The following is a 14,065-nucleotide window of genomic DNA, read 5'->3' as shown; positions in this document are numbered from 1 at the left end:
TACAGTACAACTCTTGCACAGAGTAGACTCTCAAAAATCATTTGTTTATATTAATGGGTTGAATCAATGAATTAAAGGGATGAATAAATAAATAACGACTAAGAAAAATTAAACCTTCAGAATACAGAAAACAACTTGAATGGCCCCCCAAAGCCTTCCCATCCCTGTGCTATTTTAACAAAAGCATTCATTATAAGAAGACTCCTTTGTAATCATTTACTTCTCTATCCATAAAGACAAGTAAGATAATACCATAATTGAGTTTTGTTCTTTTAGCTTCTAAATAAAGGTAAATGACACAAATGTGTGAGTCAACGCTTTAAAAAATCTGGAAAAACACCAACATCGATGTTAAAATATTGAAGACTGTGATGCAATGGTAACATGGAAATGTGGGCTGTTGTCTCCGGTTTCAGCCGTGTTAGAATTACACACAGAAGTAAACAACTGGATGAGAAATGTCCATAGGTTAAGAAGAGTCCAGAAACCTGGCTTTGACTCAGCATAGGAATGAACATTTCTCAATTATGTGGATTAAAGTGATTTCATTGATAATCACCTTATTTTTCACTTACTGCTTTCTTCCTTCAAGGACTATGGAAAAATAAAGGAGGGAAATGGTTTGAAAAATAATGATGAATCCAAACACTGTTCTAAAAAACAAGAAGTGCTTGAACACAGGACTCTTCTATTTATAAAAGATACACTGCTAATACACATTCTATTAATGCGCATTCAGGGCTGTGAACCCACCATTGCCATACACATTAATTAAATCCCATGAATATAAAACCTCAGCATTCTGACATCTGCTTTTCCAGAGAATCACATATTAGAAATTAACATAATTAACATTTTGGAATATTTTTAGACTTAAAAAAAAACCCTTTCCTGTTCTTCTGTTTGTAAATTAATGTAATTTAGGAGGCCTCTTGATGCTATTTAGCTTTCAATAGCATAAAACCCTGGTTTTAATAACCAACACCTATTCATTTGATCTTTATGATCACATGTCTGCAAAGAGATTAAGAAGAGACTTAGTTAAATGAAGGAATCTCTAAAATATTGAAATAAAAATCTGCCACATGTCTTCCATCATCTTCATTATTGTAACAGGTGTGGAACAAGGTTCAGGATGGGGTGTAGGCTGAGAAGCCCCCCAACTACACCCTCCCCCCACTCCCGGGGAATATAGGAAAAAGAAAAAAATTCCAGCCATGGCTGGGGATGAGGAAGCATATGGACCTGTGGAGAGGTACTTTGCATATCAATAACAGCTGGCCAATGTTATAGTTATGCTAAGTAGCTGAGTCTGCCCACTGGGAATGGGGAGATGGGCATGACTTTGATTGGTAATGAAGCTGGAGGGGCTTGCTGAGCCTGGGCAGAAAGCAGGAAGGCAGCTAGAGTCATGAGGCCATGCTTGCCCAGAGTAGCAATGCCAGCTGGAGAAAAGCAGAAGATAGCAGAGCACTGGCAGATGCAGCCAATTGTGGAAGGAGTCAGAAATGGAGTTATGGAGGAAGATTCAGGCTGGGATTTAAACTCAAGCGTGACAGCCATTCATGCTCTTGGCCATGCAGGGAGTAGTAGTGAGAGAAGAGACATGCTGCCTGTAGTAAGGGATTTTTGCCATGTTGTTTGAAAGAGAGCAGTGGGAAGGGAGAAGTAAACAAGTAGCTATGTAGTTTATAGTGAGGAGGGAGGCCACGCAGCCTGGACAGGTAAGAAAGGAGATGCTGCTGCTATGATCGTGCCTGCTCTCGCTAACTCTGGAGCTGCAAAGGACTTCCTTGCAAGATCCTGTCCTGCTGCACCTGGATTTTACCTGGACTTTTACGACCTGTGCCTTTCCTGAGTTTCACCATGATCCAGAATAACTGGGTGCATTCCTTTCTGGGCTATTATATGGAGGCTGATGGCAACATATTCCAGATCCTGCACAGATAAGGACATGGGAAACTTTGGGGGATGCTTTTGGCTGGTAGTCTGCTGGGGAGCAGGCGAGGTTCTGGGTCTTCTAGGAGAGGAGATCTCTGGGCTGAGGTGCTCTGAGCCCCCCCTCCAAGTTTGGAACGTTGTAAATAAAGATCTGCTCCTTCCAGCATTAATTGTTGGGTCATTCACCAAGGTGCCACGTGGACAGGCCCAGTCTGCCTGTTAACATTATCATTACTTTACTAGCATATCTGCAAAGCAGAGCAGCAACATTTACGCCTTTCAAAACTACTCTATACCCTTATTCCTCACTCTATCACCCAGTCCCAGGATTGATTCACCCTTGCATGTCTGTATCATAGCTGCCATGTTAAGCTGGGCCTCAGCATCACCCATGTAGGTATTGCTGCTGCCTCTGAATTTATCTCCCTTCTCATACAGCTTTATTTCATCCTATCATAACCATTAGAATAATCTCAAACATCATTCAAACATCATTATCCTTACATTATTCATGGTCCAAGAACTCAAGTGCCTTCTAAACACTTTTTATTCAAAACTACTTTATGTTATTTTTCAGAAGTCAACCCTATGCCAGCAATCTGCTTCACATGAGTTCATCTGCTCATTGGTTCAACTTTACAGTGAATTTGAACATGACTTTCTCTCCACCCTCTTTAAAGGATGGTGAAGAAGCACTTCTGAAAATTGTAAGCATCTCTGAAAACCCATTGGTCCATAAAAGCAATGAGAACAGCCACAAAAAATTGTCTAAGTCAGCTTTTACAGAACTTTAAAAGTTAGACAAAGGTGTGCAACAATCTGTGTAGAATGTATTCCAGAAAATCAGCAGCATCTTTGTTCCAGGAGTAAGCATTGTGGCATTTTAACTTGCCCCATTCCCATCCCCACTCTCTAGTTCCACATGGAGAAAACTAGCAGCCTCACAATGGGAACGAACCTTAGAAACTGCAGCCTGGAAGCTCCTGGGGTAGGGTAGGGTGGGGATGAGTGGGTTTGGAGCACTGCAAACATCTTCGCACCCACAGAGAATTCTCACGAATTAACACGTTCAGCGGACCCCTGGAAAAGGCCCATTTACAGGGCTTGTTTTTATTTGACCTCATGCAGAGCTCACTCAGTGGGAAAGGCCTTATCCTCTAGATGTTTGCTAAAATGAATAAGCAGCAATTGCTTAATGTTCCAGCCATTTAACATCACAGCAGCCAGAGTCAGTGATAATAGTAGCAGCAAACAAAAGGCTGTCCACCCAGGCTGGGTAGCTAAGTTGGTTAAAGCACTGTCCTGATACACAAAGAATGCTCGTTCCACCCCCAGTAAGGCACACATGTTCACAAATTCCAGGGGTTAAGGCACTGACATCTTTGGGGTGCATTATTCTGCCTCAGAAGTAGAGGCTCCATTTCAACCATAAGCATCATTCCATTCCTAGGCAAGTTAAATAAAGATGTTATAGAGAAAAATACATGTTAACCAATGAATGCATAAATAAGTGGAACAACAAATAGATGATTCATTCTCTCTCTCCCCGCCCACCCTTATTCTCTCTCTAATATCAATCAATAAACTTTTTAAAAAAAAATTTGTCTAAAAAGCTTAAAAAGAAAATCTGCAAAATGATATGTCCATATAGGTCTCTGAAAAGCTTTAGTGTACTTATATAGACCAAAAAGACCACATACATGTACAGGCCCAGGAAATACCTGAAAAGATTCTAATCTCTCATGTCTGGTTGAACTTGAGGCTCTGTCAAAGGAGAAAATGAAGGCTATGGCAAATAAGTAAACTGTAAGTAAAAGAGCTTGAAGACATGCCTCTACACACAAAGTCCCTGGCATAGGGGGGCTTATTGTTTCAAGATATTTAAGGAAAACTCTGTGAAATCATAAGGTAACCAAGCAGATATTTGACCTGCCACAAATAAAAAACAATTCAGACTTGACAGAATTAATTCAGAAGAGTCACTAACCAAATAAAGAGCAAAACAACAAAAATAACAACAAAATCCTGGGAAGAGAACAATCTGATTTCCAGAGTTGCCATTTTATATTATTTCAAAAGTCCAATTTTCAACAAAAATTACAAGACATATAAAGAAATATAAAACTGTAGCCCATTTACAGAAAAGAAGTCAATAGCGACCATCCCCCATGATATAAAGATCTTCAGCTAACTAGACAAAGACTCTAAGTCATATATTATAAATATGTTCAAATAACTAAATGAACTACGTGTAAAAATTAAAAGTAAGAGAATGGGTGTTAAAGGGAAATAGAGAACGCCAATATTAACAGAGATATAAATTATAAAATAAAACAAAGTAAAAATTCTGAGTTATAAATTATAATAATTATATGAAACATTTGCTAGAGGGACTCAATATTAGATTTAAACTGGCAAAAAAGCAAGTTGGCAAACTTAAAGATAAGTCCATTGAAATTTTTCAGTCTAATAAACAGAAAAATGAGAAAATGAATAAAAATAACAGAGCATTAGAAAATTGCTCAGTACCAACATATGCATTCTGGGAGTTTTACAAAGGAAGAGAGAGATAAAGGAAAAAGTAATATCTGAAGAAATGATGGCCGAAACCTTCCTAAATTTGATGAAAGAAACATTTAATCTACGTACCAAAAAAACTCGACAAACTCCATGTAGGATAAATCCAAAGGAATCCACCACACATGGACACACAAATTGCTACAAGCAAAGACCAAGAGAGAATCATGACAGGAGCAAGAGAATGACCACAGCTAATGTTTCGGACATCATGCAGTCCAAAAGGCAGTGAGCAGAATATTCAAAATGCTAAAAGGAAAAAATGTCAACCAAGAGTTCTATATTCAGCAAAACTATCCTTCAGAAGCAAAGAATAAAATAAGGCATTCCCAAATAAGTAGAAATTGAGAGGATTTCTACTTATTTGAATTTATAATTCTAATTCGAAATTAGAATTTATTGCTAGTAGACTTGCCCTAAAAGAAATACTAAAATACTAAAAAATAAAACCTCCAGGAATGATGGAATGATTAATTGGCTTTAGAAACAAGCCTTGTGTGCTTCTTGCGCTTTGATGCCCTTAGTGTTCAATCTCATAACCTTGAGGCATTTACAGGCTTGATTTTTGTTTTCTTATGTAGGCTGCCAGGACATTAGAGCCTCCTCAGCCTATTTGCCTTCTTGTTTAATTAATTTAATTTTTGCTTTTTGGGTTTTTTTTACTGATTTTTAAATTTTTTTTAGAGAGGGGAAGGGAGAGAAGAGAAAGGCAATGTGTGGTTGCCTCTTGCATGCTCCCCACTGGGGACCTGGCTCGCAACCCAGGCATGTGCCCTGACTGGGAATTGAACTGGTGACCCCTTGATTTGCAGGCCAGCACTCAATCCACTGAGCCACATCAGCCAGGGCTAATTTAAATTAATTTAGATGTATTATGTATGTGTGTACATATATGCAAGTATATATATGTATATGTGTGCATGTATATATATCATACACACATATACACACACCACACAAAGTGTGGGACAAAACTAGGTTCATGGTTGTTTGTATGAAAGATAATACAATGATTTAATAAGTATAATACAAGAATAAATTCTGTGTTTTGCATCCTGCATACTCACAACTGTACTGCCACAGAAAAAGAAGGAAATCCTGCAACCACATGGTTGACGCTTGAGGATGTCATGCTAAGTGAGATAAGTCAGAGAAAAACAAGTGCTGTTTGATCTCACTTATATATACAGACTCTAAAAAACTAATAGAAATAAGGAGTAAATTGGCATAACTGAGTTATTAAAGGAATCTAATCTATTAGATATACCTAATACATCTAATATATACATCTGATATGAGCAAAATGTGCTTTTCTTGCCCAAAACCATGAAATAAGGAACTATTGAAATTTAGACATTAAGAATTATACTGTATTCATAGCAGAAAATCATGTCATTTGTTAAAGAGAATAGCTTTAGAACTCCCACACGGTTCTGTGAAACAGTTAACTTTTTTCTCACAAGACCTAGAATCCCTGAGTTGTTTTACTGTCTCTGGAATAATGACCTGAGTATCACTCATATATGCAATGAAATAACCAGAATTATACTATCCTGAAATGCACATTTCCTTTCTGAAGGTAGATTTCAGTCCAAAAAAAAAAAATAAGTAGCATCTACCTCCGCTTAAGAGTCATTTTCAGTAATTTACAACTATTCCATCCCAGATTTATGAACAGAGAGACACTCATTTTCAAAGCTACTCATAGACAATGAGCTGTGCAAGTGATTACTGACCTCAGCTTTGGCTTATAAGAAAAAGATACTTAAAAATTCAGTTAAGAATCTGTGTGATAAAACTCCTTAGGAGGCAGAGACCAGGAAGTATAGATGCATCCCTTCAAAAATCTATATTATGTTCCTGAAGGCTGAATATTAAAAATTAAAATGGTAAAACTATCAAAAACTAGAAGAACATAAGAGCAGGATGTAAATCTCCACTGCTATAGTCACAAAGTTAAATGTTCTCACTGGTAACAAAAACCAAACTCAGTGCCAGATCCCCCCCACCTAAACAGCACCATCTTCAGTAATTCACTAATAAATAAGAATACCCCCCTCAAGAAAAAGCATGGCACTGAGAGGATAAATTGATCACTGAACTATATATACTCAAGAGCAGTTATAATGTACAGGCCCCAGTCCCAAGAAAATTTGAAAAAATAGAGTTAATTAATCAAAAGCATTATGTAAAGTGATTATTCCTCAGTGTATTTCTGTAGATGTGTATATGTGTGGGTAATCCAAAAAATGGCTAAACCTGGCCTGGTGGCTCAGTTGTTTGGAGTGTCATCCTAATATACCAACAGTTTATGGGTTCAATCCCCAGTCAGGGTGTGCACGAGAGGCAATCAGCGTTTCTCTCTCACATCTATGTTTCTCTCTTTCTCTCTCTCCTCTCTCTCTTTACTCCTTTCCTATCTCTTTAAAATGAATAATAAAAAATACCCTCAGGTGGGGACTGTAGCAGACATGGAAGTCTGGTCAAAAAGAGTCAAATCTCGAGGCATAAACTCACTTTTTCCTGGACAAAGTAAAGGCAAAGTCCAACCTCCTGGTTGGGAAAAACAACTACAACAACAACAACCCACCAACATGGGCTACCCAAGCTGATAAGCGACAGTAAAATTAAATTATCAGTCTAGTAAGCACAGGAGGAGCCTGTAGCATTAGCAAGGCCAAGATCAAATGACATAAAAAGAAAAGTAAAATCAGAACTCCACTAGGGATCAAGTTTTGGTAGCTGAAATTAAAGATGCTGCCACTGGTGTGTGTGTAAAATAATGACTATAAAATTTAAAATGTTAAGTAAAAAAAAGAAAAAGAAGCAAATTCTCCCCTTAAACTACTTTGTATTTGGATTGCACTGCCCACTGCATAGCAATATCAGATAAATATGGATAATATGTAAAGGAGTATATACAGTTTGTTGCCATGGACAGATATTGAAATCAGTAAATAATGTCAGTCATCTATTATTTCAATTCTCCCTTCTTGGTTCTGATATCAATTACACTCAATCTGATACTTTTTTTTAATTCCAATCCGCCTTAGATATTTTTTCACACCCACTTGCTGGAGCAGGCTTTAAGGCCCAACAGTCCTGTATGGAAATCCTGGTTACTGTGGTTTTATTATGTGTCGCAAATCACTGAAACCCTGTGAGCTCCTTTTCTTCTTTTATAAACTGGAGACAATACTATCTTTCTCAAAAGGTTGTTTTGAGAATGAGATAAAATATCCCGTGTGAAAGATCTAACAGCTCTCCTGGAACACGGTATGAGCTTCCCTCTAGGAAAGCGTCATTACTGCTACCTACCTATGAGCCGCATTCATCACCGCATGACAAGAGACCGTGGAATACAAGGAATCAAAGACACCTACATACTTAGTCAGTTGTGATGGGAGACTAAGTGACAAGAGCAATTGTTCCCAGCCTTAGCTGTGAGTCTGGAACATCAGGGAAGCTTTTAAAAAGTGTCGAGTCTGAGCCCCGCCCACCCTCTACCCCCACTGAAATTCTAATTCAGGAGCTCTGCGGTGAGGTGGAAACCTAAGCATCTGTATTTTTGCAGAGCTCCACATCTGATTTGGATGCGCTATGTGCCCATGCTGCTAACCTTCCTACTGCATGAAAGTCTTTCCTAGTTTTCAAAAATACTCTTCATAAAACTGTGTTTTCTTCCTCAGGCTGAAGAAGCCTGCATTATTAACTCTTCCTCTGCAAAATACTGTCTAAGTATTTGTTTATTCTTGTTCTCTTGAGCCTTAGCTAAATTATCTGGCTGTCTCTGGTAAAGTGGCTCCATTTATCATTGGATGAGCTTACTGGAAGTGAGAGAGAAGGTTACTGTAGTTCACAGAGTTATTGATGTACTCCTAAGATACTGTTAATGCACGGGACACTTTAATTATTTGATCCTGTCTTCTTGAAAGGACAAAAGCAGGTCGCACGAGGCACCCATGAGCTAGCCTCATTTCTACATCTGAAAAAGCAACTGGACTTTTCTCTTTCCCAGGAAAAGTGTTGTATCACATGCTTGAAATCTGATGGAATATAGCAAACGCATTCAACATTCAACCAACATGTATCGATTCCTTTATTTCAGAAGGGACTAAAGGAAGGCCAGAATTTTTCCCATCTTTTATTTCTTGAATTTTTCCCCTCAGGATACAAACAGCTTAGAAAGGGAAACAAAATACAGAAAATGTTCTCTTGAATTATTCCAATAACCAACCCCAAGCCTTCCTCTCACCATGCTCCTGGTGGGCACCTCATGCGGTTGGATGGGTTTGGGGTGTTTTTTTAGGGAACCATACGACTTACTGGCAAAGGGGCCAGCGGGCTGTTGAAGGTTGTTTGCTGTTTGGTGACAGAACCAAACCTCAGGCAGGGATTCTTGCATCTGCATTTGTCCATTAGCTTTTCTACTTTAAGCAAGCCTTCGAAACACTAAACAGCATTTTCTTAAGCATTAACTTTGTGTCAATATAGTAACATTTACATCAAAAGACTCTAGTAAGGATTATTTGGGATAACACATGAAAAATGATGGCTACTGTTCAATTATTCATATTATTCTTCTTTTCCTTTCTTCTTATGTAAAATGCAAGGTCTTCGCTTACAAAATGTATCTTTCTGCCCAGGAGTTATGACCCAACTTCCAGTTTATTAACAACCAGGAAGAACATAGGAACTTAAATACCCAGAGGGGCTGTGTATGATCGTGAGGCACCAGGCCTCAAAGGCAATTGGAGGCTGCAGTTCTTGCCCTAACTCCAAGCCAGGCAATAATACTGGCCAGGGGTTGGATCCATGCAACGCGGAGTGCCCTTTCCTAATCTGTTCAGAGACTCTCCGTGGGGTCTTAAAGCATATCCCTGGCAGAGAGCATTTCATGTGCAACATACTAACACTTCAGTGTCAGGCTGAATTGAGCTAAGTGTCGAGTAAGTGAATAAACCTCATGTCCTGTGTGCATAAAAATCTATTAGAGGTACACTGTTCATATTCTAAAATATAAAGCACTTTCTTCCTCTTTACCCTAACATTTGTATGTCTCCGAATCCCATTCCAGAAGCAGGCCTTAACAGTAGAAGGCAGAAGAGGTTATTCTATATTTATTATAATGACTACCTTCATGCCAAATAAATAAGGAATTACACATTGCAAAAATGTTTGTAGGAGAGTTTGGTTTTATGTTTAGATTTATAATCTTATGCCCTCGTCTGATGTCTGATGTTTTCCTAGGCTGCAAAAACCTAACACAACAATCATAGTCAAATATCATGGACTATGAATCTGTAACAGCCACAAAATTTGCTTTAAATAATCAAAGTATCAGACTGATTGTTCAGAACAACACTGAATTTTCTGTTGTTTAGCTAAAACAATTGGTCTAGCTTTTGTCTTCTAAAAGTTAAGCACTAAATGTATAAAAGCATATCATCAGAATCTGTCCCACTGACTTTGGCTAAATAACCTGAACATTTTGCTATCGCCCTCTCGCTGACGAGGGCAGTATCTCCTTAGCATAGAACATCCCATCCAAACCCGTCTGCCCTGTCTGGAGAGCACTCCACTGGGTGGCCCTTTCCCTTTCCCTCCCAGCGGTCTGCTTTCTAATCCCCAACAGTTTAGCACTTTAGATGCTCCAAGAGTGTTTGTGGAAATAAGGAGAAAACAGAGGGAGAGGCAAAGCTATAACTGTGCTGCTAGGTAATATAGGAATCCCGCCTCCATTCCACACAATACCTTTTCCATCTTTGATAAGTAGATGAATTTTTTTCCATGAATGATATAACATCTTTCTGGCAGTTAACTTCTTTAAAAACATAAATATTCTTGGAGGGTTGATATTAGTAAAGCAATGACCTCATCAATACTCTCCAAAAAAGAAATTCTGGAGCCAGAACAAGAGAAGGGAAGCACATGTGTGAAAAGAAAAAGTAGCAGAGAAAAAGGAGTGCTCTGGGAAAGACAGTGCCCTTGGCCTCTGTCCTTGCTAAACGTATTTCATTTCTATGGCTGCCCATTCACCAGTCATCAGCTCCCACACACACTAGGGATACAGACTCTGATTATTAGAGGCTGGAAAACTATTCATTCCACACATGTTACTGGATTCCCATCATAGGCCAGACACATCCGTGTAGGGAACAATATTGTCTAGCCAGAATTATAAGCACTCAATAAATAATTCCAACTGTGATGACAGTCATAGAGAACTGACATGGGAACGTGTCATGAAGAAATTAATAGCAGAAAAGCAGACCTGAGGGTGGAGCTTAGGGATTATGCATAGGTAACAGTTTACCTGTGTCCTTTTTACCAGATATTGTTCATAACTGTGTCATGTCTATCAATGAAAACCCTTCAATCCTTGCTTAACATGCCCTCCAGCCCCCACGGACTATTTCTTTTACTCCTTTTGCCCCGTAGTACCTGAGTTTTAGTTCACAGAACAGATTATCAGATGCCCATACCCAAACTGAGTGATAATAATATATAAAATTAAAGTATATAAAAATCCAGATTTGTTAGCCATATTATGTGGAAATTTTTATTTAGAAATATCTCCCAAATAAAAGGATACCATTATATAGTTAAATACGACTTCTTCAAGAAAAGCTACATGTAAATTTTCAGCAATTTGTTCAGTGCAACAATCATTATGTTAACAAATGCTGTAGATGACCTTTAGAAGGTGAGACAGATGTAACTTAAGGTTTTACAAAATATTCTGAAAACAGAGTTTAATGTTATATTCTGCCTTCCAAACTATTTTCTTCAAGCATCTGAAACCTCCGTATTATTTATATAACTGATGAAAAAATAACAGGAGCAACAATGCCATTGCGGCCCTGGCTATATCCATAGCTATCAGAACAGGAAAGGCTTGTACTAACCACCCCAACTGTTTGAACGAAACAATTTTGTTCCAGCTGGATGAGGTGCTGAGGTCAAAAGCAGTGCAAGTACTATAATCCTGGTCAAAACTAATGGTGAGAGGGTTGAGAGAAAAATAGAAATCGGCAATGGAGACAGAGAAGAAAAGGCCGCAGAAGTCAGGAAAATACACAAAGTAACAACAAAACTACTATAAAAAGAGTAGAATTTACTGAATTGGAAACTAGGTCTGAAAGCAGGTCAGGAGGAGGGCCCGACTTTGTCCAATGCAGCCGACAGTGAAGATTGAGGGACACGGCACAGTGGTGGAGTTGTCCTACAGGGGGCTGTGATGGCCACACAACTGCACGTTTCCAGAAAACAAATCAATGAATTGCATATTAAATGAGTGCATCTATGACAGTACATTATACCTCAAGAAAACTCTTTAAAATAAAAAAGAATTTAGCATATATCCACCCAGTATTTCAACTCTCAGATATTCTGCACCCACGGTAAATGAAAAATAATTTGATTTTAACAAATGACAGCCAGCAGGCAGAATCAACCATATGCAGTTGTGCTTCTTTTATCTGTTCCAATGAGAAGAATGCTCTTCAAACTGGAAATAAAATATCATTTGCTATAAAGAAGAAACTGAAACTCAAGATGGCCATACAATAATTTGAGAGCATCAGCCCACGTGAATGAAGTCCAAGACTCTAGCTTTATACATACTATACCTCATGGCACTAAAAGAATTGACTGTAGTGAATTTTCTGTAATATATCAAAAATCATAGTGAATGTGATAGATGACAGAAGACTAGATATGGGAAAATCTTTACTCCAATTTTTAAAATAGAAATTGAGACAAAAAGAGTAGGAAGTTTGAGATCAGTCCCTGCCAAAATTCTCTGAGTTAAGCAGATGGATTTTGAGGTCTTAGTAAATAAATAGGTATTCATGAAAACCAATGGAATTTGCTAAATCACGTTAACATAATGTATTTCCTTCTTCCTCTCTCCCTCCCTTCTCCCCTCTCTCTGTCCCTCCCTCCCTTCTTTCTTTCCTTTCTATTTCCTCTTATTTCTGTATTACTTTTCTATTACTGCATAACAAATCATCATTAATTTATCAGCTTAAAACAACACCCAGTTACTTTCTCTCAGATTTTGTGACTCAGGAAGTTGGGCATGACTAAGACCAATCCTCTGCTCAGGGACTCCAAGGCTCCCTTCAAAGTACGGGCTACAGTTCTGAGATTCTCATCTGGAGTGTAGGGTTCTCTTCCAAGCTCATCTAGGTCATCAGAAGAATTCAGTTCCTTGTGGCTGTAGGACTGAGGCTCTCAGTCTCTGTAGGCTCCCTTCTCCTGGTCATAGGCAATTTGCAACCTGACTCATTTTTTCTAGGTCAGAAGGAGAACATTGCTCTTTAAAGGGCTCACCTGATTAGGTCAAGTACATCTAGTAAAATCTCTCTTTTGATTAACTCAGAGTCAACTGATTAGTGTCTTTAATTACTTCTGAAAATCCTTTTAAATGTATATATCCATTGAGCTAAAAAATATTACTATCTCTCTACTCTCCTATCATGACACACATGTTCATACATACATACATACATACATACACAAACACACACCTAGTAGTAGATTATTGTTTTCCTAAAATTCACCCCTTTGATTGCATGATTATTTCCAATGGTGCTAAACAGTCTTGGATTAGCAGCAGTAGATATTGGTAGTAGAACTTAATCAAAGAAAGTGGATAAAAAGTTCCTAAAGGATTCTCAGTATGAAGCAGCAGGAGATCTTCAAAAGAGGAATGAGGTCTCCCTCAGACACTGAGTAGTTAAAAATATCAGGACCAAGACAATGGCACTAATGGGCAGCCAATCATCCTGCAGTGTAAGTGGAACAGAAATCTCAATGGGAAGGCTTTCCTAAGAAATTCTTACAGGAGCATAACTGCTCGTACCCCGCACCGGGACGCGTTGCCAAGAAGTGGTATTCAGACAAACCTAGGAAAGAGCTCATCAACAGACTGCACTCCATCTGGAGATGGACAGAGGCATCCTGAAGCACACCCCACCACCATGCCGGTGTGGTTCTTAGACTTGACAACAGGACAATTTATTATTTCCCATGGACCAAGATCCAGGGGTGAAATGAAATGACTATTGCTGCTGTAATAAATTACCACAATTTATTGGCTTAAAACATCACAAATGTATTATTTTATTGTTCTGTGAGTCAGAACTCGGACTGGACTGAAATCATGTCATTAGGACTCCATCCCTTCTGGAGGCTCTAGGAGATTTTATTTTCTTGCCTCTTCAAGCTTCTCGAGGCAAACAGCCATTTTTCAGCTCATGGTCCCTTCCTCTGCCTTCAAAGCCAGCAACACTGCATCTTAAAATCTCTCTCCTATTCTGATTTCCCATTCTCCATTCTCAGGAACATTTGGGATTACATTGGGCTCACCTAGATTACCCAGAATAATATCCCCATCTCCAAACCCTTAGCTTATTCACATCTACAAAGTCCCTTCGGTCAGGTAGGGTAATATTTCACAGGTTTGGGAGATTAAGATGTGGGCATCTTCGAGGGCTATTATTCTGCTTACCATACCTGTCCAATGTATGTCGAACACACA

The 14,065-nt window shown here is 38.6% G+C and overlaps 2 protein-coding genes across 7 annotated transcripts in view; one reads left to right on the top strand and one right to left on the bottom strand.

Moving 5' to 3' along the window:
- Window positions 1-14,065, bottom strand: part of ANKS1B (ankyrin repeat and sterile alpha motif domain containing 1B) — an 830,913-nt gene that overhangs the window by 581,967 nt on the left and 234,881 nt on the right. The window lies entirely within an intron of this gene.
- GARIN6 (golgi associated RAB2 interactor family member 6) overlaps window positions 1,439-14,065 on the top strand; it is a 41,169-nt gene continuing 28,542 nt past the window's right edge. Inside the window, 1 exon segment of the mRNA XM_045826354.1 lies at window positions 1,439-1,618. Coding sequence (XP_045682310.1) covers window positions 1,439-1,618 — 180 coding nt within the window.

Source organism: Phyllostomus hastatus, unplaced genomic scaffold (assembly GCF_019186645.2).
Source record: "Phyllostomus hastatus isolate PE091 unplaced genomic scaffold, TTU_PhHast_1.1 phas_scaffold_755, whole genome shotgun sequence".
Lineage (NCBI taxonomy): Eukaryota > Metazoa > Chordata > Mammalia > Chiroptera > Phyllostomidae > Phyllostomus > Phyllostomus hastatus.
This window is presented reverse-complemented; position numbering and strand designations above follow the sequence as displayed.